The sequence below is a fragment of the Zingiber officinale genome, chromosome 1A, assembly GCF_018446385.1.
Source record: "Zingiber officinale cultivar Zhangliang chromosome 1A, Zo_v1.1, whole genome shotgun sequence".
NCBI classification, from domain to species: Eukaryota; Viridiplantae; Streptophyta; class Magnoliopsida; order Zingiberales; family Zingiberaceae; genus Zingiber; species Zingiber officinale.
Genome location: NC_055987.1, coordinates 24,647,483 through 24,672,988, shown reverse-complemented (window position 1 = coordinate 24,672,988; position 25,506 = coordinate 24,647,483). Strand labels below are relative to the sequence as shown.

Below are 25,506 nucleotides of genomic sequence, written 5' to 3'. Positions count from 1 at the left end.
ATTGACATGTTTTAAATTCGTTATAATCTATTTATTAAATAAATTATACAAGTCATAAATTGGTTGTGTAATATGATCACTTAATTAAAATAAATAAATAAGTTGTAAATAAATCACATGGCATAATCCCTTTAATAAATTTTAAATAAAGATCCTTTTAATAAATTTTAAATAAAGACACTAAAAATTTACACACTTACAAGTTATAAACACCATCTTAATTTATTATATTATATTATATGAATTGCTGGTATTCTAAATAATCAAATATTTATATATTTATAAATAGCTCATTACACTTATTACTAATCAATTAAACATTTATATATTTATAAATAACTCTAATCCGTTACGCTACGCACTAAGCACTATAGATGAGTAATTTGTTTACACTGGATTCATTATTTGTAAGAATTTCCTTAAAATCTATACCTAAAATATTATGGGTTAGATTGTATCATTTAAATGGATCCTATCAACTTTTATCATCCCTATTCGTACCATAAACTTAGCTATCTATTAGCTGTTGTACATAGTAGCATTAAAGTGAAATCTATCACTCCAGTGGAGTCGTCCTCACAATTATTTGTGAGGAGATAAATCGGGAAAGTTATCGTTGGCTAATATGAGGAAGATTTTTTTTCCTTGACTTTGTCAAGATTTGAACCCTTGTCCTATGATAGCAACTCTTCCTTGTATTAACCAACTCAACTTACCTAAGGGCCTATTAGCTATTGTACATGGTGGCAAAAAGAGATTTGCTCATCCCAACACCGTCGTCAATCCGTTCCTGTGCCAACACGAAGAAGATAAATCATGAGTGGCTACTAACGTGAACAATGACTAGTGCATAGGAGAGGATAGGAACCCGACTAGTAACTGGGATTTGACCCCCAGACCTCATGGTGGTAACACCCCATGCACTAGCCATTAGTTCATCCCGGGGGACCTATTAGCTGTTGTACATGACCCCTATGAAAGTTGTTGGCATTTGCAAACATGTTAACTATTTGTTTACCTTCAATCCCTAACAGATCAGCAATAGCAAAGTTCCCCTCTAAAATCAGAGCTAAAAGAGTTATTCATTTAGGGTTATCATTTATCAGTTTGTACTAGAACAGACACTGACAAGGTAGCGAGTCTTACACCAGCTTCTGTACAAGATTTTTTTAGTAAGGCAAAACTAGAAAGTTTCAAGCCGGATCCTACATGGAAAGATTCAGTTGCATTATGTATTACCCGCAAACATTTATGAACATTTAACATCCATGCATCATACAAGAACAACGTCAATATCTAAGTTACATAGGAGAAGCCTTCTTTGCAAGTTCAACTAGAATTGCTCTTCTCAAGGAAACGAGAAGCATCCAGCCCTACAAGTGTCACAACTAAGAAACTAACTAGACTGTGGGAAGTATCGAGATATCAATATCGTGAAGGATTTATTTCTAATGGAGAATCTTGTGTGACTAGCATTATCATAAGACTAAAGAGGAGCTGAATAACGGTGCAAAGCTGAAACAAGATGAAATGGTAAGGCCATACTGTCTATTTGGAGCTATATCCTTCCATTTTGCACTGAAGACATGAGAATAAAATTACCTTTCAGGGAAAATAGTCATCTTCACCTCAGTGACTATAGCTCGCTGTAATTGCGCCATACTGCTCGAAATTCCTCACGGAATGTGTTGAGGCGTGCTTTCAGGTTGGGTGACCTGAAACTTGCATGAAGTATTGTCGCTGCAAAACCCCAATCACTGTGAGATTAAATTAAATCTTCAATGTTCAATAAACGTGAATGTGAACAAGTGCGTACCAAGCAGCCCAATGCTGAGTGCCCAAAGCACTGAAAGGAGGTTGCAAGAAGTCAACCAGAGGATACAACTAGCTGTGACAAGGGTTTAAGACATAATGTTATCACAGAAAAGTTGTCATTCCAAAAGATGAGTTTTTGAACTTACCAATTGAGGATATTAAAACAAACACCCAACGAGGCTGGCCACATATATGGATTGCTCTTTTTGTCGATGATCGTCCGCGAATTACTGGCCTATGAATATTTATGCCATTATAAAATCGACTCCATAACAAGCAGGTAAATAATGTAGAAAGAATATTTTGTGCTTACGTTATAGGGGGCCTCAGTTTTGCAGCTAGATGGGGAGAAAACTGTCTGACAGCCCTTGTTGCTTTCTCGTTAAAAGTAACAGCAAAGCTGTGGAAACCACTCCATTAGAGAGTAACAGTGCAGAATTATTTACAAGTTAAGAGATGGTGTGTTTAAAGTGTAAAACAAAGAAATGATATCTAATTGTCAGTTATGATCAATATTGGACTAAGAACAACCTCTAGCACAGTCAATTCTATGGCTTAATGTGTGTTGAAGTTACAATAGATACCATATATTAAGATAAACTTTAACCTATCAACACGTAGGAAGACTAGTTGCCCATAATTAAGCTGGATTAGAGTTAATTAATCAAACAAAAAGTTCTAGTAGACAAGCATCCAGAAAGGTGCATACTGAAAATGAATTATAGCACCAAAGGTGAAAACATCATGCACATTAGATAATCAAAGAAGCTGAACAGTTAGCAATGTGGGTGGTCGATATAAAATTGGCCTGCATTTCTCTAGGGAAAAATGATATGGAGAGAGATCGGAAACAGAGATCCAATGTGCTTAAGGTGAAAGATGGAGATTAGGGGACAGAATTCCAGCTCCATAAAACATGATTCACATTATATAAGTGACATAAACACGACTATATTCACACTGAAAATTGTATCCCTGCGACTCATGCCTTCCAGGCAACAGATTTTTTATTTTGACTTATAGCTGCCTATACAGACAGTTGGTTTAGTTCTCAATAATGCCTATGACCTAAGCTTTTTCTTTCTGTTAGAATGCGGCTGTATCCTCAGACTTCTATTGTATAAATATGTGATAGAAGAGATACTCTTGTATCAGCTTCTTTTTTTTAAAAAAAAAAAGGAAGGCAACACAAATAGCATGATGACCACTTCTTCCAATTCCCTCTTATCAGACACAAGTGGCCAAACAGTGAGCAATGTCGAAGGTGTTTGATAGGAAATTGACCTGCATCCCATAAGAGGGAAAAAAAGGGGAGAGATCTGATAAAGAGATCAAATGTGCATAAAGTGAAAAATCAAGAGTTGGAGACAGATTTTCAATTCCATTGTAGCAAAGAAAGCATCCATTTCATAAACCCCACCAAAAACTTAGGTCGTATCATTTTTTTCGTCGTTATAAGAATAGTATGCAAACCGAGATAATAAAAGACCCACCTAAATAAAACAGGATAAAAAATATTATCAACTAGCGGAAAGGATCATGTGTTAAGTGATGCCCTTTTTTTCCTTTATATAAAATAAATTTCTTCCTTTATATGAAATAAATTTCTTCTCCAGTGATGAAAAAATTGAGAATCAACTCGTCATAGTTCTGAAGCATCTTAATTATAGGAAGAGCCTTACCTATCATTTAAAGACGTGATGCTTAAACCTGTGAGAAAGGCCGAAACAACAGCAAGAGGCTTCAGAAGAAATCCCACTGCTGCAGTAAGAAGTTGGAAAATAGGTCGGCATTAAGAGGTCAGACTTAATATAATAAAGAAATTTTAACAAATAAATTCAGTTAAAAGAACAGACACGGCGTAGCCAATTTTCTTACCAAGCACGAAAATGATCAGGATGAAGTAATTCGTTCTGTAGCTGCAATAAAATTTTACAATATGAAGTTCAGATAATATTCTTAATTAGTAAATCATATTTCAGAATACGAAAGGGAACTGGCTAGTGTCGAACGTCTAACTGAGACGCCTAAGATTATCCGCGAGGAAACAAAAACTTCCGCAAACAAAAAATCCACTGCGAAAGACATAACTCAGTTAACAATACAGAGAATTCATCTTCCTATGCTAACAATTATCATCTGTGCAAGTCTACAATATCTGGGAGGAACTTTAGGTGCAACAATATCCTCAAAAGAACGCACCGTAATATGATTTTTTTTTTTTTAAATAAATAAATCAAAACTTGGTAGGCAATCCCAATGAACCAAGAAGGAGGTGCAATTATCTCATCTATCGGCCTTACTAGTAAAGATTGCATTTGAATCGACTGGTCCATTTGGAATATGATCTAGGGATGGTGAACCGGGAGAAGAACTCCGAGATAGGGCGCGGTGGCGAGGACCAATCAACTTCCCTTAAGGCGTCGATCAGATCCTCCGCGGTCACGCTTCCCCAATCCATACCTCTCTCGACTGACCTCGCTTCCAGAATTGAAACCCTAGAAATCGAAGCCAAAGCAGCGAACCTGACTAAATTGGGGAAGAAAAGCTCAACGAGATCAAGGAGTTTCAAAGGGGAGTAGTGGCATATTCAGTGCCGTGAAGTAGTAGGATGCCAATTGGCCGGCCCATGCCAGAACCGTCCTGGATTTTAAGGGCCGTACGCCCCGGTCCACCTGGCCTTGTAATCGTCTCGAAGATTGAATCAAGTATTTCTGAAGCATTTTTCAAAAAGGTCAAAAAAAAAGTACTTTAATAAGTTTATAAAAAAAAAAATCTCATATATTTTAGGAGGAAAGAGTCATATTTAAAATATTTTTCACACAAAGTTCATAAAATTGAATTACTTGGCTTCCCATGAAAATTGGGCATGGCTTAAGTACATATTGAGCTCGCTTCTTTTGTTTTCATGAAAGAACTCCATGAGATTTTGTTTTCAAGGAAACTATTTTTTTCACAGTACACCATCTCAATTGACATGGCCAAAATTGTTATTGCATTTTGTTGGAATTTACACACGATCCTATCTTATCAGAGTTGGTAGTATTTCGGAAATTGGATTAAACCAATCTATCCATCTTCTAATTTCAAATTACTTAAAATCTACATGGCAGTTGTTAGACGGACCCCTCCAAGTGAGAATTCTAATAATTTGAAGGTCGAGAGTTAGATATGCTGACTTGCAAGTGATTTTTTCTCCAATGAATAACAGGTGTGAGAAAGTGGATCATCTATATAGATCACTATAAGTACCTTTTGATTTATTTTGATGATCATGAAAAATTTTCGTAATATCAAATCGATCATTCTTAAAATTAATCAATTCGAAAAATAGATATCTTATGCCAACTAATAATAATAATAATAATAATAATAATAATAACAATTAAAAATCAATTAGTTTATTAACGGCATCCACACTAAGAGATATTGCGAAATGATATTTCTCTAAATATCTTCAAACTATAAATCTCTACCATGAGAAGGGGATGGGTATATTAAAAATTACCAGATAAAAAGTTTTATTAGATGATTTTTATTTTTTTATTTAAAAAAAATGCTGGCGCCTGCCCTTTTTTAATTTAATGTGAACGTTTGGTAAAATATAATTAATTTTATTTAAATATAAATTAATAAAATAATAGTAGAACTCATAAATATTTTGTTAGTGAGATATTCGATTATAACATTTATGATATTTGAGAGTGAGATATTTGATAGGTGATCCTATCTGAAAGCAAAGAAGACGATACACCCATTAGCTAAGTGGCTTTGATGTTGACCATGAGAAGACCCTAATCACACGGACGAACCTGTGCAGTAAAGACAGGAAATGGGAGAAGAAAGCATTAGTCACTGAGCCAGGGAGGGGGTCTCTAGCACAGACATTTCGATGCTCAAGTTAGAACAGTAGCTGAGCGAAAATGGAGAAGAAGATGAACAGTAGAACAATCACTATTATAAATAAGATTTCTAAGGATACACATAAATGTCCTTATAATATACTTTTAGTGACACTAAAATTATGATGATATCATCAAAAAATTTATTGAAATGCGATGTTGGCATAGGTCCTCTGATATTCTTGACATTTGTATAACAACTTTAAAAGTGCCTTAAATATAGGAATATATCGAAAATATCATAAAAAAATATTTCATGGATATTTACGTGTACCATATTATTATCTTAATAAGGAAGAGTATAAATGTCACCTAAACTAATTTATATTGATAATTATAAATATTTTAAATTTTTATAAAGGCCAATAAAATATGTGAATAATGATAATTTATAAGTACATTTTAAACTGTCATCTTTGTTGGTGCAATATCCCTCAGGTCAAGGTTGACCTGGGTAACCAAGCCGAGTCTTGGTTTGGGTTTAGATGTTTGACAATAAGATATTGATTGAAGAAGAGTCAAGTAGGTCAAGGTTGACCGGATACTTGACTGGGAAGTCCTAACTGGGATGTTAGGCAAAATGAAAGACCTAGTGAGTGAAGCTAGGCAGTTGGAAATCCTGGTGAGTGAAGCCAGGCAGAAGGAAAATCCTGGTGAGTGAAGCCAGGTGAAAGTCCTAGTGAGTGAAGCTAGGCAGATGGAAATTCTGGTGAGTGAAGCCAGGTGAAAGTCCTAGTGAGTGAAGCTAGGCAGATGGAAATCCTGGTGAGTGAAGCTAGGTGAAAGTCCTAGTGAGTGAAGCTAGGCAGATGGAAAACCCTAGTGAGTGAAGCTAGGTGAAAGCCCTAGTGAGTGAAGCTAGGCAGATGGAAATCCTGGTGAGTGAAGCCAAGTGAAAGTCCTAGTGAGTGAAGCTAGGCAGATGGAAAACCCTAGTGAGTGAAGCTAGGTGAAAGTCCTGGTGAGTGAAGCCAGGCAAGGGAAAATCCAGATGGATCAAGGATGATCGGACATCTGGTGCTGGGAAGTCCAAGTAGGTCAAAGGTTGGCCGAACACCAGGAGAAAAGTCCAAGTAGGTCGAAGGGTTGACCGGGATACTTGGCATGAGAGAAAAGTCCAAGTAGGTCAAAGGGATTGACCGGATACTTGGTAAGGGTGTCCTAGCAGGTCAAGGGAGTGACTAGATGCTAGGCATGACATACCAACAGGTCAAGGTTGACCGGATGTTGGTTTGGGAGGTTTGGGACTTGGTTTTGGACAAAATCAAGTTTTGGATCGATCGATGGATCGATCCGGACTGTCCCAGCGACAGAGAGCTTCGATCATCCTGAATCGATGCAGTCTGGATCGATCGCTGATCGATCGAGGGTGCATCCGTGCCAGTAGCGGCTGGATCGATCCGTGGATCGATCCCGGGAAGCATTCGAGAGGCGCTCTGGATCGATCCGTGGATCGATCCAAAGCCTCCCCGATCGATTGGGAACATTCGAATCGATCGGGATCCGACCGTTGGCGTCGTTTATAGCTGCAGGTGTGTGATGGCTGCGGCATCGTTTTCTCCGATTCACTCTAGATTACTCGCCAGCTCCTCCACAGCGCTCTCAAAGATCAGATCGCCAGTTCTTGAAGGATCTTGGAAGCTTTCCAAGTCAAGAGGCGGATCAAAGGCAAGAAGAGAAGCTAGGGTTAGGGTTTTCTGTACTCATTGTAAGCTTTGCGCTTGTATTTTGTTTCCCTTTCCTTTCTTCTTGTACTGAGAGTCTTGTAGGGCTTCTCCGCCCTCGGTAGTTACCAAAAAGGAGTGTTTTCATAGTGGAGGGTGCGTGCGTGGTGTGGATCCTTGGACTAGTCACCTCTTGTGAGGTGGATACCAAGTAAACCAACCGTGTTAGCGTTGTTGTATTTGTTTCTGTATTTTCCGCTGCATATTCTTGAAGAAACGAGCAACGCCAAGCAACACCGAGCAACGAGTGAACGCGACGAGCTATTCACCCCCCCTCTAGCTACTTTTGGTCCTAACAAGTGGTATCAGAGCGAGGCCACTCTTCACCGGAATCATCGCCGGAAGGGTCAAGCATAACAAGAAAAGCTAGAGGGTGAAGAAGTTGGAGCAAATTCTTCAAGTTCAAGATTTTATCAAGCTCAACTTCAAGATGCAATTCCAAGATGGACTTGGATTTGACACAAGGGTGGCTCCACCATATTCATCTACAAGCTTCGATTCTTGGAAATCAAGAATCGAAAATTTTCTTATGATGGAGATAGAGCAATGGTTTGCTCTCATGGAAGGTTTTGAAGCTCCCACAAATTCCAAGGGCAAAGTACTCAAAAGGAGCAAGTGGAGCAAAGACCAAATCCAAAGATGTGAGGCCAATGACAAAGTGACCAAGCTTTTGGTCAATTTATTGCCAAGCAACATCTTGGAACAAATTGGAGAGGTTGAAGATGCCAAGGAGCTTTGGAGCAAATTGGCAAGAATTCATGAGATCCCCTCCACTGTACCAGATCAAGGAGAATCCAAAGAGGGTGACTCATTGGATCAAGACCAAGAGGAGGACTCCGAGGTTGAGAGATGCTCAACCTCCGAAGAAGAGGAAATCCAAGAAGCTTCATCCTCAAGGGAATGCAACGAAGGGAACAAGGAGGGAGCATACTCCTTGTTTCATATTCAAGATGATGAAGCCTCCACCTCTAGGATTGAGGGGGAGCAATTTTTGGTGACGCCGGATCAAGTAGAAGGAAAAGCTTCTACATCCGGGTCAAGTGAAGAAGAAGAAGATGGTGCCACCTCCGAAATTCAAGAAATATCAAATGGAGGAGCAAGTGTCATCCCTATACAAGAAGGTATAAATGTTTCAATTAAAAATAAAAATCATATTATATGCTTTGAGTGTAGGGAACATGGGCACTACAAGAGCAAGTGCCCTAAATTGGCCAAGAAGAAGGGCCAAGTGGCACAAAAGGGCAAGGCGAAGCCCAAGGAGATCATCCCCAACACAAAGAAGAGCAAGGAGCATATTATATGCTTCTCTTGCAATCAAAAGGGGCATTACCGAAGTCAATGCCCCAAGGGGAAGAAGGTGGCCAAGGCTCAAGGAGGCACTAGGCAAGGGGGAGCCTCCAAGGTAAAGAAGAAGGTAACATTTATTGAGCCTACCCCTTTACATTATGGTAAAAAGCATGATAGTTCTAACTTTTATCATTTTAATGCAATTTACCATAAGAATAGAAAGCATGAGGGCTTTAAGGAAAAACATGTGGCCCTACATGCTAAAACTACCCAACCTAAGGTTAGGAAGGTAGATAGACACTTGGGCAATAACTCTAAAGATTTTAGATACAAGCCCAAGAACAAATATGCTCATGAATCAAATGAAAAATCTAAAACTAAGGACTTAGTGATAGAAAATCAAGTCTTGAGGTCAAGGCTTGATAAAATGGAAAGGACCCTAAAAAGGATGGAAAATATCCTAAAAGGGCAAAATGAGCATAGCCTAGGTCTAGGAGCACAAAGGTCATCTAATGGCCATAGAGGTTTGGGATACAAACCAAAGGCTAAGAAGGATGTGCCCTCTTACCATAGAGTTCCATATAGTTATGGAACAAACCCTAGGTCTAGTGGTCAAGCCAAGAATACTAGGGAAGTCATCCCTAAGAGTATCTTTGCAACCAAAGTGACTAAGACTTCTAAGAAGTCTAAGAAAGTCACTAACAAGGTCACAAGGGAGGCTATCCCTAGAGTTGACCTAGAAAGTGTGACCAAGGCTTCTAAGAAGCCCAACAAGGTCACTAGGAAGGTATCTAGGGAAGTTATCCCTAGTGAGTACCTAGAGCATCCAAGGAGCACCAATAGGTGTTGGGTTCCTAGGAGCATCTTCTCTACCCCATAGATGGGTTAGAGAGTGTCAACTCTGATTAGAAGGGTAGTTAACCCAACTTTGAGGAAATTGACACTCAAGGAGCATTTTCAAGGTTTTAGTTAACCTTTGAAAATGAAATGGACCTATTGATTACTCCTTGAAAGAGTAAAATGTGCCTAATGGTGGAAGAATTGATTTTAATCTTAAATGGCACATATTGGGAAATTCATAAGAACTATCAAGTTGAGTTTTTGGTATGTTCTTAGGCAATTTAAGGCAATCCGGGCCTTAAATTTAAAAGTGCTACTCTTGAGGAAAAATGGAATATGCCAACATTTGAGGACATGTTTATTTTCAATTGGCATACATTAAATCAAGGAAATTAGAAATGCCAATTTAGGTTTTGACATTCTCTTGTAGCACTTTAGGGCAATCTAGGTTTAAGGTGTAAGTTTAGCTAAGACTTTAAGGATACTTAGATAGTTAATCTAGGTATATTTTATTTATGCTAAATCTTGCCATGATTGTTTGCCCATCATATGCCATGACATCATGTCTAGTTTTTGCATTCATGTTTTATTATGAAAAATCCAAAAATACCATGTCATGACATTCATACATCATGTAGTAATAGGATATTTTCTTTTGAAAATTATTTTCTTTTGATGTATGCCATAACATAATCATGCATTAAGTTTAATTCCTTGTAATTAAGGACAAATGGCATTTAACGACACTTATTGACAAGTGACATCCTAGGTGGATGTCTAATATTTCTAAAATGCCTAGATAAATATGCATGATCCCTAGATTAGGGCAAAAACCAAAATCTACATCTCACAAAGACTATAAGGTGACTTGTATGTGTTTTAGTGCATATTATATACAAGTGAGATGTTAGGATGATGAACAAAGCTCAAGATGTTGATTTAGTGCATTCCTTTGAGTTTTAAATTCATCAAAACACATAGTTATGTGTTTTCCCATCATTGGGAAAGCTAATGTACAAGTCATGTGCATTATGCCCAAGGAACATGATGGGATATTGGTTTTGAAAATATTTTCAAAATGTTTTTGGAAAACCTTGGTGAAGGCTATCTTTTGATAGTAATCACCATTGAATAGTTAGACACAAACTTGAAGAAAAACACTAAAGTTTTTGCAAGTTTTCAAGTTTGTGTCAATCTTTGAAAATATGATGTATTTTCATAGAAAACTATTTTTCCGTGATAGTAAACGCCCTAAATAATGTCTACACAAAATTTCATAATTTTTGGATTTTTGTAGAATTTTCTAGGGGTTTCTGAAGTTGACTGAAATGGAATTTCAGCAACTATCAGAGCTCCGATCGATCCATGGATCGATTGGAGTTCCTGAATCGATCCATGGATCGATTCAAACGGCAATTCCCGCGAGCAGAAGCTCGCTGGATCGATCAGCCGATCGATCCAGGGAGTCTGAATCGATCAGTGGATCGATTCAGAAAGGTTCAATCGATTGGAACCCAACTTCAATCGATCCAAGTTGCTGGTTTTGGCTGGGAAGGCCTGATTTCAGCATCTATGAACCTCTTTGAGTCTAGGTAACCATTCCAAACCCCTAAAATACATTTGTATACATACAAAGGGTGTTTTCATGTTGAAAGCAAGGATGGATTGGTTAACGAAGACTAAGTAGAAGTTTAGGTTGAGGTTGTTTCAAATTTTGAATATTTGAACCTCAAAACTTCTAAATTTGGGTTTCCTAATGTTTTAGGGATTCCAAGTCATTGTTGGTGCAATGAAAGAAGTTACCACCATGCCTTTAGGGGGAGGGACTCTTTAAAGACATGAAAATTATTTTTCATGAACCTTGGAAGGTGGTTAACCTTCTCTTCAAGGTTGAGCATTTAAACTTGAAAGGGGGAGAAATGGAGAGTGGATATCCTCATTATTTCAAGTGGACACTCAAGTGGTAGATGCTCAAGGTTGGGTAGTTGTCTACATTGAGGAAGTTAAGGATAAATGAAGGGTATGGGACCTTCATTATCGTATTAATCACAACGAGTGATGTTGTGAACAACGATGAGCAACTCTTCAGGGAGAGTCTTCAACAAATGGATTTGTTGAAGTGTACCGGAGCATAGGTTGATGTGTGTCCAACGATGGGTTGATGTGTGCCAATAGGGGAGAATGTATGGTTAAGTTTAGGCTTTCATTACCTAGGGTATGAGGAATGGACTCATGAGAGTGGTTAGGCTTTCATTACCTAGAGGTGCCCTCTTGGGGGGAAATGAAGAGCTTAATTTATGCTTTCATTACCTAGTGGCATGAAGAAGGAGGCTATGGGATTAGCCTAACTTACATATGGGATTGTAAGTGTTATTGTGGTATTGTCAAACATCAAAGGGGGGTTGGTGCAATATCCCTCAGGTCAAGGTTGACTGGTAACCAAGCCGAGTCTTGGTTTGGGTTTAGATGTTTGACAATAAGATATTGATTGAAGAAGAGTCAAGTAGGTCAAGGTTGACCGGATACTTGACTGACTGGAATGTTAGGCAAAATGAAAGACCTAGTGAGTGAAGCTGGTTGGTGGAAGTCCTGATGAAGTGGGTGAGTGAAGCCAGGTGAAAGTCTAGTGAGTGAAGCTAGGCGGATGGAAATCTGGTGAGTGAAGCCGGTGAAAGAGTGAAGCTAGGCGGATGGAAACTGGTGAGTGAAGCCGGTGAAAGTCCTAGTGAGTGAAGCTAGGGGATGGAAAACGTGAGTGAAGCTGGGTGAAAGCCCTAGTGAGTGAAGCTAGGTGGAAATCTGGTGAGTGAAGCCGGTGAAAGTCCTAGTGAGTGAAGCTAGGCGGATGGAAAACCCTAGTGAGTGAAGCTGTGAAAGTCCCGTGAGTGAAGCCGGGAATCCAGATGGATCAAGGATGATCGGACATCTGTGTCGGGAAGTCCAAGTAGGTCAAAGGATTGGATACTTGGCACGAGAAAAGTCCAAGTAGGTCAAAGGATTGACCGGATACTTGGCACTCAAAGGGATTGACCGGACACTTGGTAAGGGTGTCCTAGCAGGTCAAGGGAGTGACTAGATGCTAGGCATGACATACCAACAGTCAAGGTTGACCGGATGTTGGTTTGGGAGGTTTGGGACTTGGTTTTGGACAAAATCAAGTGCTAGATCGATCGATGGATCACCAGATCGATCGGTGGATCGATCCGACCATTGAGCTTGGATCGATCCGTGGATCGATCAGGTCCTCGATCGATGGATCGATTGGGACGTTATGGCCGGATCGATCCGTGGATCGATCGATCAATAGCTGATCGATCCGTGGATCGATCCAAAGCCTCCCGATCGAGAACATTCGAATCGATCGGGATCCGACCGTTGGCGCAGGTGGCTGCGGCATCGTTTTCTCCGATTCACTCTAGATTACTCGCCAGCTCCTCCACAGCTCAAAGATCAGATCGCCAGTTCTTGAAGGATCTTGGAAGCTTTCCAAGTCAAGAGGCGGATCAAAGGCAAGAAGAGAAGCTAGGGTTAGGGTTTTCTGTACTCATTGTAAGCTTTGCGCTTGTATTTTGTTTCCCTTTCCTTTCTTCTTGTACTGAGAGTCTTGTAGGGCTTCTCCGCCCTCGGTAGTTACCGAAAATGAGTGTTTTCATAGTGGAGGGTGCGTGCGTGGTGTGGATCCTTGGACTAGTCACCTCTTGTGAGGTGGATACCAAGTAAACCAACCGTGTTAGCGTTGTTGTATTTGTTTCTGTATTTTCCGCTGCATATTCTTGAAGAAACGAGCAACGCCAAGCAACGCCGAGCAACGAGTGAACGCGACGAGCTATTCACCCCCCCTCTAGCTACTTTTGGTCCTAACAATCTTAACTAAGACATTATTAAATTTCAATTATAATATTTTATAAAGATATTAAATATTATTACTGATATTTATTCAGAATATAAAATATTCATCACATAATAAAAAAAATTGTATATCATCATAATTTATCTATCATCGTCCCAATTCATCAATTATATAGAATAGAATAATTTTACATCAAAAATATTCAATTCATTCACCATATCATCACAATTTATCCATCATCATAATTTACCCATTATACATAATAGAAAAGTTCTATAACCAAAATATCCAATTCATTCACCACATCATCACAATTCATACCATCATTATAAAAGTACAAATGCAATACTAATGTAAATATATTGAATCCAACACTAACTAAATACTAACAAAACATTGAAATATTAAAACTAACAAAGTTTTATAAAATAAAAACTCAACTAATTTATTATCAGTCATCTTCAACTATCATATTATAAGTGAATTCAAGTACCTGTTACATACAAATACAATCCATAAATTTGTATAAGTAAATTAAACAATGAAAATATAAATATAATAAAAATAATTTAAAAGATTGAATATTATACCAAACGAAAAATAAATAAAGTATCATTCCATATGTACTAATAGAAATCTTTGATTATTGACATCCAAGAAGAAATGTGTCATTAATAACAACAACAAAAATCTCAAATTCCAAAACTAACATGCTTACAAGTTTTTTTTTACCATATTCTCTACATCCACGCTTTCTAATGTTTGTCTATCATAAAGTAGCTTGAATTCTCTAATCGAGGGATTACTTAAATTAAAAATAAGATAGATAGGAGAGGTAAATGATTGGAAGAGTCGAGTATTAAAATAATGAAAAGTTGAGAAGTTGCATCTGTAGTTTTGTGTCATTCTTCCTTGGTTGGGGAAAAAATTTCCTTGAATCTTTATGTAATAAGACACAAGTTAAAGATAAGTGAAATATAACTTAAAACATTGTATTGTTATATATATATAAACAATTAATAAATGCATGAAAAATGATAAATTAATATATATGAGTTTTTTTACTTGCATTACTAATAATGTTTTGAGTGACAGAAAGAAAAGTTGGAATAAGAAAGTAGTTTGAATTGCAAACATACACCACCTGAAAGAGTCCAAATGGTTATTTGATTTGCATGAGTAAACAAATTTAGCATGAGTTAACAAAAAAATTATATGGACAAAGATTTTTATCAACTAAGGGGGCGTTTGGTATGAGCATGGGAATGAGAATCGGAATGAGAATCATTGTATTGTGGAATGGGAATGAATATAAACATGGATATCACTATTAAAAATAATGTTTGGTTAGTTGCATATTTTCTATCGGAATAAATCAATATTTCCTTTTTTACCCTTAAAGAAAAATAAGAGAAAAAAATTAGATGTGAGAGAAAGATGAATGTGAGAGAAAAATATGATGAAAGAGAATGATGAGAGAGAAAATGTGATGAGAAAGAATGAAGAGAGAGAAAGTGTGATGAGAGAAAATGAGAAAAGAGAGTGTGATAGAAGAGAGCATGATGAGAGATAAAATATGATGTGAGAGAAATTATGATGGGAGAGGATGAAAAGATAGAAAATGTAATGAGAAAAAATGAGGGGAGAGAGAGTGTGTGATGAGAGAGATTGAGGAGAGAGAAAGTATGATGAGAGAGAAAGTGTGATGGGAGAGATGATGAGAGAGAAAGTGTGTTGAGGAAAAAAATGTGATGAGAAAAAAGATAAAAGAGAGTGTGATGGGAGAGATTGAGGAGAGAGAAAGTATGATGAGAGAGAAAGTATGATGAAAAAAAGAAGGAAGAGAGTGTGATGGAAGAGATTGAGGAGAGAGAAAGTATGATGAGAGAGAAAGTGTAATGAGAAAAAAGAGGAAAGAGAGTGTGATAGGAGAGAGAAAGTGTGTGATAAAATGATGAGAGAGAAAATATGATGAGAGAGAATAAGGAGAGAGAAGTGATATGAAGAAAAAATAAATAAATAAATTTTGATATTTGATATTAAGGGAGAAAATTTTAATTTTAGGTCAAGGGTATTTTTGGAATAAGAGAATATTTTGATTGATGAAAATAGGGTAATGGCTCATTGAAGGGGAGGTACATGGGAATAAGTTATTACTCAATTTCAAGGATTCATTCCCTTATTCCTATTCCTATTCCTATAATCCAAACATTAACAATGGCAATCAATGATTCTCATTCTCATTTCCCACTCCTATTCCCCTAAACCAAACGCCCCCTAAGTTTCTTGAGATATTTCTCAAACTGATGGTGACAACTAAATTGAAGTAAGGAACTAAGTTTTCTACGTAATGTGTGTAAAAATGACCAACTTGGGATCTTGGTAAGATCAAATATTTTGTGAAACTCTATATAGTTTCACTATTTTTTAACCTAAGAGAAGGCAATTAAGGGGCATGTGCTGGTATCAGTGCAAATATTCCCTCAGGACAAGTTCGCTTGGGCATGGGGCATCCGGATTTATCATGATCTATAAAATAAGCATGTATGAATAATAACACAATGGAAAACTGGATGGTATTTAATTAATTAGTGGTCATAAAATATCATGACTTGATGTAGATCAAGGAATAAGAAATATCTCCATAAATTTTGATGAAATTATAATAGAATTTTATTGTATGAAATAATAAATCATACCTCATTATGACGAAATATGGAGAGGAGAAAAATGTTGGATGAAGGAAGTTACCTCTTGCCATCTGCGAGAAGGTTATGATGACGAACGCTTCTCGACGATTCCACAAACCAAATCCTTTGTTTCTGTGAATGAACCTCTCTCCCTTTGATTTGCTTGGACGCTCTTATAGGGAGAAGAGTGAACACCACTTGCCCGCTATCTCGGCAACGTGTGTCATTCACTCGGCAACATGTACAGTAACGTTCAACATCTCCCACTCGTCCAAGTCAATCTCCAAAGTTCATCAAGTCATAAAAACTATAGAAGAATCAAGTCACAAAGACTATACATGACCATTCATTTCATACATTAGGGGAAATGGTTCGTGCAACAGACACTGAGCGATAGTTGCTAAGAAGATTGTTACACCTTACATAGCTGTTGTCTAAGCATTCAATGCTAACAAAGTTATTACACTTTACTTAGCAGCTCTTTCAAATGAATTAGAGAGATTCTCATAATGACATATAACCTCTCTCTCTTGGTGGCAGATAGCCTTTATCTAGAGAACATCCAATCTCCTAATGGCATATAACCTCTCTCTCTTGGTGGCACATAGCCTTTATCCAAGGAACATCCAATCTCCTAGTGGCACACAACTATTATCTTGGAGATATTCATGTCTTGCTATTTATCTTGATTAAATAATCTTCATTTACATCAATATGAACATATATAATCCCTTATAATGACTATTATGTCAAGAGCATGTTCCATATTCAATATTCACAATCATTTATATACATAAAAGAAATGGGTCGACCAGTGAAAAACATCAAAAAATGTAAATCTATTTAATCTTCTTTTTTAACTAAAACCTCTTCATTTTAATTAGTCGCTTTCCTACTTATGCTCTATAGATCAAATCATTTATAGTCATAGGATACATGCTAAAGTAGTAGTCGCTAATTAAAACTTCAAGTAAATAGCTAAATAGTCACTAAGGGCAAAGACTAAGATTAACTTATAATCTCAAAGGCCTCACATAATAGAGAAATATGGATTTATTCTCTTACTACTCTTATTGTCATAATAGCATACATGGTATGAATCATCTATGCACTGGCTACGTGTTGTGCTAGTCAAAATTTCAGACATAGAACTATACAGTGATCTGATAATGCTGAACATGTCTGATTATGATGTTATTTTTGGGATGGACTTTCTGAGCAAGTATGGTGCTTCCATCGAGTGCTGTAAGCGAAGAGTCCTATTCCAACCTGAGGTAGAGTCTAAGTTTGAGTTCATCGGAGAATCAAGGAAGAGAACTCAGAAATTCTTATCGACCATAAAAGCTCAGAAAATGTTAGTTGATGGATGTGTCGGGTTTCTAGCTCATGTGGTTAATACCCAGTAAGAAAGAGACCAAAAGCTAGAGGAAGTTAGAGTCGTATGTGACTACTCGGAAGTGTTTCCGGATGAGTTATCAGGCTTAGCTCCGGATAGGAAAATTGAATTTGAGATTGAACTCATCCCTGGTACCCATCCAATCTCAAAGGCACCCTACCGCATGACTCCGGCAGAATTGAAAGAACTTCAGGGACAACTACAGGAGCTTCTTGACAAGGGTTTTATTCGCCCTAGTCACTCACTATGGGGAGCTCTAGTGTTGTTTGTAAAGAAGAAGGACGGGTCCATGCGAATGTGTGTGGACTACCGAGTGTTGAATAAAGTAACCATCAAAAATAGCTATCCCCTGCCTAGAATTGACGATCTATTTGATCAATTAAAGGGAGCCACAGTCTTTTCCAAGATAGACTTGCTGTCCGGATATCATCAAGTGAAAGTGAAAGCGGATGATGTACCAAAGATGACATTCCAAATGAGGTATGGGCACTATAAGTTTGTAGTTATGCCTTTTGGAGTGACGAACGCTCCTGCTACGTTTATGGATCTGATGAATAAAGTATTCAAAGCATATATGGACAAGTTCGTAATCGTCTTCATAGACGATATCCTTATATACTCCAGAACTCAGGAAGAACATGTTGAACATCTGAAGACAGTATTACAGATTCTTCAGCAGAGATAGTTGTACACGAAGTTCTCCAAGTGCGAGTTTTGGCTCGATCAAGTGTCCTTCCTAGGTCACATTATTTTCAAAGATGGGGTTATGGTGGACCTAACAAAAATAGAAGCTGTGAGTAACTGGAATAGACCCAAAAATGTCAGTGAAATTAGGAGTTTCCTTGGGTTAGCAGGTTACTACAGGAAATTTGTAGAGAACTTCTCAAGGATTGCCTTCCCATTGATAGTACTTACCAGAAAGAATAGAAAATTTGAGTGGACAGTGGATTGTGAGAAGAGTTTCATTGAACTACAAAGAAGACTGACCAGTGCTCCAATCCTAACTCTTTCAGAACATGGCGGGAGCTTTGATATTTACAGCGATGCTTCTAAATTGGGACTTGGAGATGTACTGATGCAGAATGGCAAAGTCATCACCTATGCCTCAAGACAACTAAGAATTATGAGAAGAACTATCTTACTCATGACTTTGAGTTAGCAACGGTAGTCTTCACTCTCAAGATTTGGAGGCATTACTTATACGGAGCTCAGCGCAAGATTTACACAGATCGACAAAGTCTTAGGTATTTCTTTACTCAGAAAGACCTGAACATGAGCTAGTGGAGATGGCTAGAGCTGGTCAAAGACTATGACTGTGAAATCCTCTACCATCCAGGGAAAGCGAACAAAGTGGCAGATGCACTAAGTAGGAAATCTTATGCAATGTTATTGTCTATATCTGCTTTGTCTCATCCCCTACAGAAAGAAATAGTAAATTTTGGGCTTGAAATTATTACCGGGCAGCTCTTCACTTTGACACTAGTGTTAACCCTGCTTGACGAGATACAGAAAGGGCAAGAGGAAGATCCTAATATTCAGAAGATCAAGCAGAGAATATAGGAAGGAGAAAATGGGAAGTTCCGAGTATCAAACGATGGGATAGTATATTATGATGATCGCCTCTGTGTCCCTAATCAAGAAGAACTGCAACAGAAAATTCTAGATGAAGCCCATGGAACGCCCTACGCTATGCATCCTGGTTCCACCAAGATGTACCAAGATTTAAAGGAACGCTTCTGGTGGTCTGGAATGAGAAGAGACATTGCAAGATATGTCAGTACATGCCTGACTTGTCAACGGGTTAAAGCATAACATCAGAGACTGGACGGAGTTCTACAGCCTATCCAGATCCCAGAGTAGAAGTGGGAGGATATATCTATGGACTTCATAGTAGGACTACCCAGAACTACAAATGGATTCGATGCTATCTGGGTAATAGTGGACAGATTGACCAAGTCTGCTCATTTTCTAGCTATCAGAATATCCTACTCTATCAAACAGCTAGCGCAAATGTATGTTAAAGAGGTTATCAGATTGCATGGAGTTCCCAAAACTATAATTTCAGATAGAGATGGTTGCTTTACTTCACACTTCTGGGAGTGTGTTCAGAGAGCTCTTGGTACTAAGCTGCGGTTTAGCATAGCATTTCATCCTCAAACTGATGGGCAAACAGAACGAGTAAATCAAGTTCTGGAGGATATGCTATGGGCTTGTGCCTTAGATTTCAAAGGGAGCTGGTGTCGATACCTATGCTTAGCAGAATTCACATATAATAATAGCTATCAAGCTACTATCGGAATGACACCCTACGAGGCTCTATATGGGAGGAGATGTAGATCCCCTATCTATTGGTACGAAGGTGGTGAAAAGAAAGAAATGTGACTCCAGACAGACCTTATCAAGGACACCATCAAAGTCATTCAGAACATTCGCTAGAGGATAGAAATTGCTCAGAGCCAACAAAAGAGCTATGTAGATGTGCGCCGTAGACCACTAGAATTTGATGTTGGGGACTCAGTGTTTCTCAAAGTGGCTCCTATGAAAGGAGTGATGAGGTTTAGAAAGAGAGGAAAATTGAGTCCACGTTATGTGGGGCCATACCGGATCACTAGAAGGGTTGGCAAGGTAGCTTATGAGCTGGAACTACCTCAGGAGATGTCAGTCATCCATAATTTATTCCATGTCTCAATGCTGAAGAAGCATGTTCCCAATGTAAACCAAGTGATTGAGTCGCAGCCGGTACAAGTTCAAGAGGATCTCAGTTATGAAAGTCGACATATACAGATCATAGATCGAGAAGTTAAGAAGCTGAGAAACAAAGATATACCGTTAGTGAAAGTGTTGTGGCAAAGTCAACAGTATGAAGAGACAACATGGGAACACGAGGATGATATGAGACGGAAGTATCCACACTTGTTCTAAGTTCGAGGATGAACTTTTTATAAGGTATGGGGATTGTAATACCCGTAAATTTCCTTTCCTCCAAAAAGAGCAAAAAGAAATAGAAGAAGAGAAAAGAAATAAAAATATATTCATAAATGACTCGGGCTAAGATTTAAACCCTAAACCTTTTATTTATGATTGGTTAAAGTTGCCATTAGGGTGATGGTAAAGCATCACATTGGAAATAAGAAACTATCCATTATATGTTGATGTTGGGGGAAAAGATGCATCAACTTTCACTTAATATAAAAAGGGAAAAGAAGAGAAGAAAACCTAACGATTCATTTTCTCTTCTCCTCCCTAGCCGAAACCTCCTTCCCTCTCTTTTCTTTAGTTTTCAGCCAAGAACCCTAGGGTTCCAAGGTGCTAAGTCCTTCAAGGGGATAATCTAGAAGAAGAGATTTCACAAGGATTGGGACACGCGGGAGGGGTGTCTTGGAGATTAAGGCGTATAAGCGAGGGTTGTGTTTTCTTCACCCAATAATAGTAATATATATCGAAAAGACGTAAGTATCTCTCACCTGCAGTATGAGTAGCTTCGATAATACATGTTACAATATGTTTTAAGCATGTTAAGGAAGATGCATGTTATGATATGCTTATTGCGTGTTAAAGGAGATAGATGCTATGATATGTAAGATGCCCTCTAAGTTGGGATTAAGAGCATGTTTTGATTATCGTGATTTGCTTCCCATTAAGTTTTGGGACTAAGAAGTATAATCAAATGTCTAAAGTGCTTCCCTATAAGTGTGGGGGAATTAAGCGCACATAAGATATTTGTTTAAATGGCAAGCAAGTGCAAGTACAAGAAATCAATAGTTAAAAAAAAGTATTTTACTTTAGAAAGGCATGCACTAGATACAAGGTCCATGGGTGGGCTCCTAGATCGTCCCTAGGCTCCTAAACCACCTAATAGTACCTTAATGGGTTCGGGATTAGCTACCTTGAATCTTATTAAGGATGCGAGCAAAGTGGTGCAATATCAGTCCCAAAGCAAGTTGTTTACTATTTTCACTAGTTATGTAATATAAAGATTTCAAAATTCATTGGTTGTCTTAGTAGAAGTTTCCTAAGGTTGAGAACTTGAGTTATAAAGTGTAGCATTTATGAACTCTATAATATGTCCAGATTCCTGTTTTCATTATATTACTAGCATAGTTTGAGTTGATGTTTTGCATAATCAACCTATTTAAAAATACATGCCATGTATATAATTCCGATTTATGTGTTTTAGCGTGAATTATGGTCAAGTGTAAGTTGTGTGCTTTCCACAAGTATTTTTTTTAAAAGAAAACATGTTCTCTTTAAATGCACCATTTTGTGAGTAGATGATATTTACTAAACTTTCGCTTATAGATTTGCATTTCCTTATACTGCAGATAAGGGTAAAGAAAAGCTCGAGTAGGAGGAGGCGACAAGAGCGATGTTTCGAATGTGTATGACGGAACAATGGAAGAAGATCTGGGAACTTGTGAATGTTTGGAATATGTAAAACTGAGGCTAAAGTATTTTTCTCCTTTCCTCTTTACCTGAAATACTATCACTAGTTTCTAAGGATGAATTTATCGGTTTGGTAGTAATGGGAGTGGCAATGATATGTACAAAAGGGGAGAACAAACCTTTTGTAAAGGGGGTGTGACATCCGCACGGCCCGTGTCACGACCGTGTGGATTCACACGGCCCCCTACTTCCTTCTCTCGGCCAAGGTGACACGGTCGTGTGGATTCACACGGCCGTGCACCTCTTCTTCTCAGCCCAGGGGGACACGACCGTGTGGATTCACACGGTCGTGCACCCCTTCCTCTCTGCCAAGGTGACACGGCCATGTGGATTCACACGGCTGTGTACTTCTTCTCCTCGGCAAAGGTGACACGGTCGTGTGGATTCACATGGCCATGCACTTCTTCCCCTCGGGCAAGGGGACACGGTCGTGTGGATTCACACGATCGTGTACCTCTCTCTCTCGGCCAAGGGGACACGGCCGTGTGGATTCACACGGCCGTGCAGCTTTGCTTAGCTCCAGATCATGTCCTATCAGTCGAACAAATTAGAGTCAACCTATTGGCTGAGCAGTACATAATGTGTAAGAATGTCAAAAAAAAACTTAAGATGTATAGATAAGGGTAACGTCTGTTCTATAAGTTAAGGTTAGTAGAGGGATAGGTTTTACACAAGATCAGTCAAGGAACTAGGGTTGGTCACTTTTTAAAGGAATGTTACTTTCTTTTGGAGTGACTTGACCCAGACATTCGATTTAGCTAGTTTACGTAACAAATAGTTAACTAAACTATATAATTTATCTAATTGACAAGCACTTACAGTGGATTTTGGCCCTTCAGAAATGGATACGGATCTGTGGCTTCGCTCGGACTCATATTCTGATTCGTTCTTGGATTCTGATTCGTCGATATGTTCCCGGACCATCAGTGCAAGGAAGCTCGTCTGCTCGAGCTCTTCGTTGGAGTCTTCTGAAGAGGACTCATCCCATGTGGCTTGTAGTTCTTTCTTCTTTCTCTACTTATTTGCTTCTTTTAGGTTGGACAATTGGCCTTCACATGTCCCTTTTGATTGCATCTGTAGCAGGCTACTTCAAACTTCATCTTTGGACTTGTCTGTACCTTCATGGACTGAACTACCTTCTTGATATCCTTCTTTGTGAGCCCCTTCTTCTTTCTGTGGAGCTTGCATACTAAGTTGATGAGCTCTGCTTCTATCTCGTCGTCGTTATTCTCTGAGTCTGGTTCTTCTTTGGACTCGGGTTCGATCTGATGCTTCTTTCTTGCATCCTTTGTCTTGCTTGTACCTGCAAACAATGCAACACTTTTCTCAACCGGTCGAGCATTAGTCTGTTCATATAATTCGAATTCAGAAAATAACTCATCTAATTTAATTAAAGACAAATCCTTAGAAACTTTGCAGGCATCGACCATGGATGCCCACAAAGTGTTCCTCGGAAAGACATTAAGCGCGTACCTTATAACATCGCGGTTCTCCACTTTCTATCCGATCGCGTGAAGTCCATTCAATAGATCTTGAATTCTCGCGTGAAGCTGGCTAGCTGTCTCTCCTTCCTACATTTTGTTATTATACAATTTATTAAAAAGTAAGTCACACTTACTTACCTTTGTGTCGGACGTGCCCTCGTGCAGCTCAATCAATTTCTCCCACAATTCTTTTGCGCTTGAGAATTGGCCGACTCGGTTTAGCTCCTCCTTTGTAAGGCTGCATTGAAGGATGCACGTTGCTTTTGCGTTGGCTTCTACCTTCTTTATTATGCTAGGGTCCCAGTCTTCACATAATACGAATTTTCCTGCACCGTTAAGTGGGAGCGAGATGCTAGTCTTGATGATCATCCATACCTCGAACTGAGTTTGGAGGTAGGACTCCATTCAGCCCTTCTAGTAGCTGAAGTCTTCCCCGGAAAAGAGCGATGGTCGAGTTGTGCTATAGCCTTCTTGATGGGTCATTATAGCAATAGAAATCTTGCACAGATAAAAAAATAGAGAACTTGTTCCAAGACTTAGTCTTGGATTAGTAATGCGGGATTAAAGAATTAAAACATGAACTCGAGTGGTGTTGCACCAGCTTCGAGCAAAAATTTTGATTATGAAAAAAAACTAGATCTGAAGGTGGTAATTCTACCGATTTCGATCGACTCCAAAAAACTGGAAATTATCACGAAAAAAATGCTTGAATGGTGGTTGCACCAATTTGAAGCGACCCCGCTCTGATACCAATTGTTGGATCGAATGTACTAGAGGCGAGGGGGGGGGGTGAATAGCGCTCATGACTTTCACTTTTCATTTCAGAAAACTTTGAGTAATATGCAGTGAAAAATTAAAATAAACAACCCAAACACCAAGATTTACTTGGTTCGAAGCCTTAGGCGACTCTACTCCAAGACTCGCGATCGTTGATCACTTTCGGTGGGTAATCACTATCAATTCATAAATCTTTACAACTTTAAAGTACAATTAAATGCAGTAAATATACCAATGACAAAAGAGAATAGTGAATTTGAAGTTTTTGGTTGTCAGAGTCAAGTTGCGGATTTGTCGAAACGTTTTTTAAGCAGCATACGGAAGAAGGATCGTGTTTCTGATGATGTTACTTGCTACTGCTCGAGACCTGCTTATCAAGCTCGTGGGGGGCACCTCCAAAACCATGGAGGGAGCCCTCAACCCCACTAAATCCGAGCTGGATGAGCTCCGACCCGGTCACAGTTTGTCCGCCTGAGGGCACCCTCAACCTCCATGAGGGCGCCCTCGCGCCAGTGTCCAGGGCACCCTCAAGCTCCATGAGGGTGCCCTCGCGCCTTGTTGCGAGAGGGTCTTTTCGTCCCTAAAATGAGTGTTAGTCCAGAAAAACATATTCTACAAAATAGAGTTAGCACAATTAAACACAATAAATATGATTATTTGATAGTCACCGACTGCCCAATTCTGACTTCAGATTCCCTACCGAAAACCCTAGGTCGAACTGACGCCTACTATTCTCTTACTGGGGAACGCGTCCTCACCTACTCCATTCAAGAGAGTTTACCTGTTGCCAGTTGATCCTCCAGACCAATTGAACTTTTGCTCAACACCTGAGGCTCCAGGACTTTCCGCTGGACGCACGCTCCATGACCCGCCTAGTCTTTCACCTAGTTCGCGACACCAGGACTTTTCACCTAGAGTCCTCGACTTTAGGACTTTTGCCCGAAGCCCTCGACCCGCCAAGACTTCCCACCTAGGGTTACCACTCCCTAGGACCTAGGGTTACCGCCCCCTAGGATTTTCCTCCTGCCTAACCGTAGCCAGAACTTTTGCTTAAGTACACCTAGGATTTTTTTGCAAACTCATTTACACACATTAGATAACAAATAACCTTAACTTTGAACCCTTTGCCATTATCAAAACTTAGGTTCGATCGTCGGATGCTTTCTGCACTAACAGTTATTGGACTCTCACTATCCTTAGCAATCTTCAGATACTTAAGGAACCTTCTCAACAAGACTGCTTCTTGCACAGTTGTTGAATATGCCACATGCTAGGATATGCCTTATGTGGTGTGTAAA

General features: G+C 38.8%; 1 protein-coding gene across 3 annotated transcripts; it reads right to left on the bottom strand.

The window, feature by feature from the left end:
* Positions 1 to 1,155: 1,155 nt before the first annotated feature.
* On the bottom strand, positions 1,156 to 4,410 carry LOC122021213 (PRA1 family protein A1-like). Of its 3 annotated transcripts, none has more exons than XM_042579320.1 (8): positions 4,119 to 4,410; positions 3,694 to 3,734; positions 3,498 to 3,576; positions 2,129 to 2,215; positions 1,962 to 2,050; positions 1,817 to 1,888; positions 1,603 to 1,740; positions 1,156 to 1,515 (listed from the first exon to the last, which is right to left on the bottom strand). In XM_042579320.1, the coding sequence occupies exons 1-7, from the start codon at positions 4,274 to 4,276 to the stop codon at positions 1,637 to 1,639; spliced, it is 630 nt and encodes a 209-aa protein (XP_042435254.1). In that variant the 5' UTR covers positions 4,277 to 4,410; the 3' UTR covers positions 1,156 to 1,515; positions 1,603 to 1,636. The 3 variants fall into 3 exon arrangements, with proteins under 3 accessions (XP_042435254.1, XP_042435236.1, XP_042435244.1); XM_042579302.1 differs by having other exon boundaries at positions 1,156 to 1,373; positions 4,119 to 4,409; XM_042579310.1 differs by having other exon boundaries at positions 1,156 to 1,740; positions 4,119 to 4,409.
* Positions 4,411 to 25,506: the final 21,096 nt, after the last annotated feature.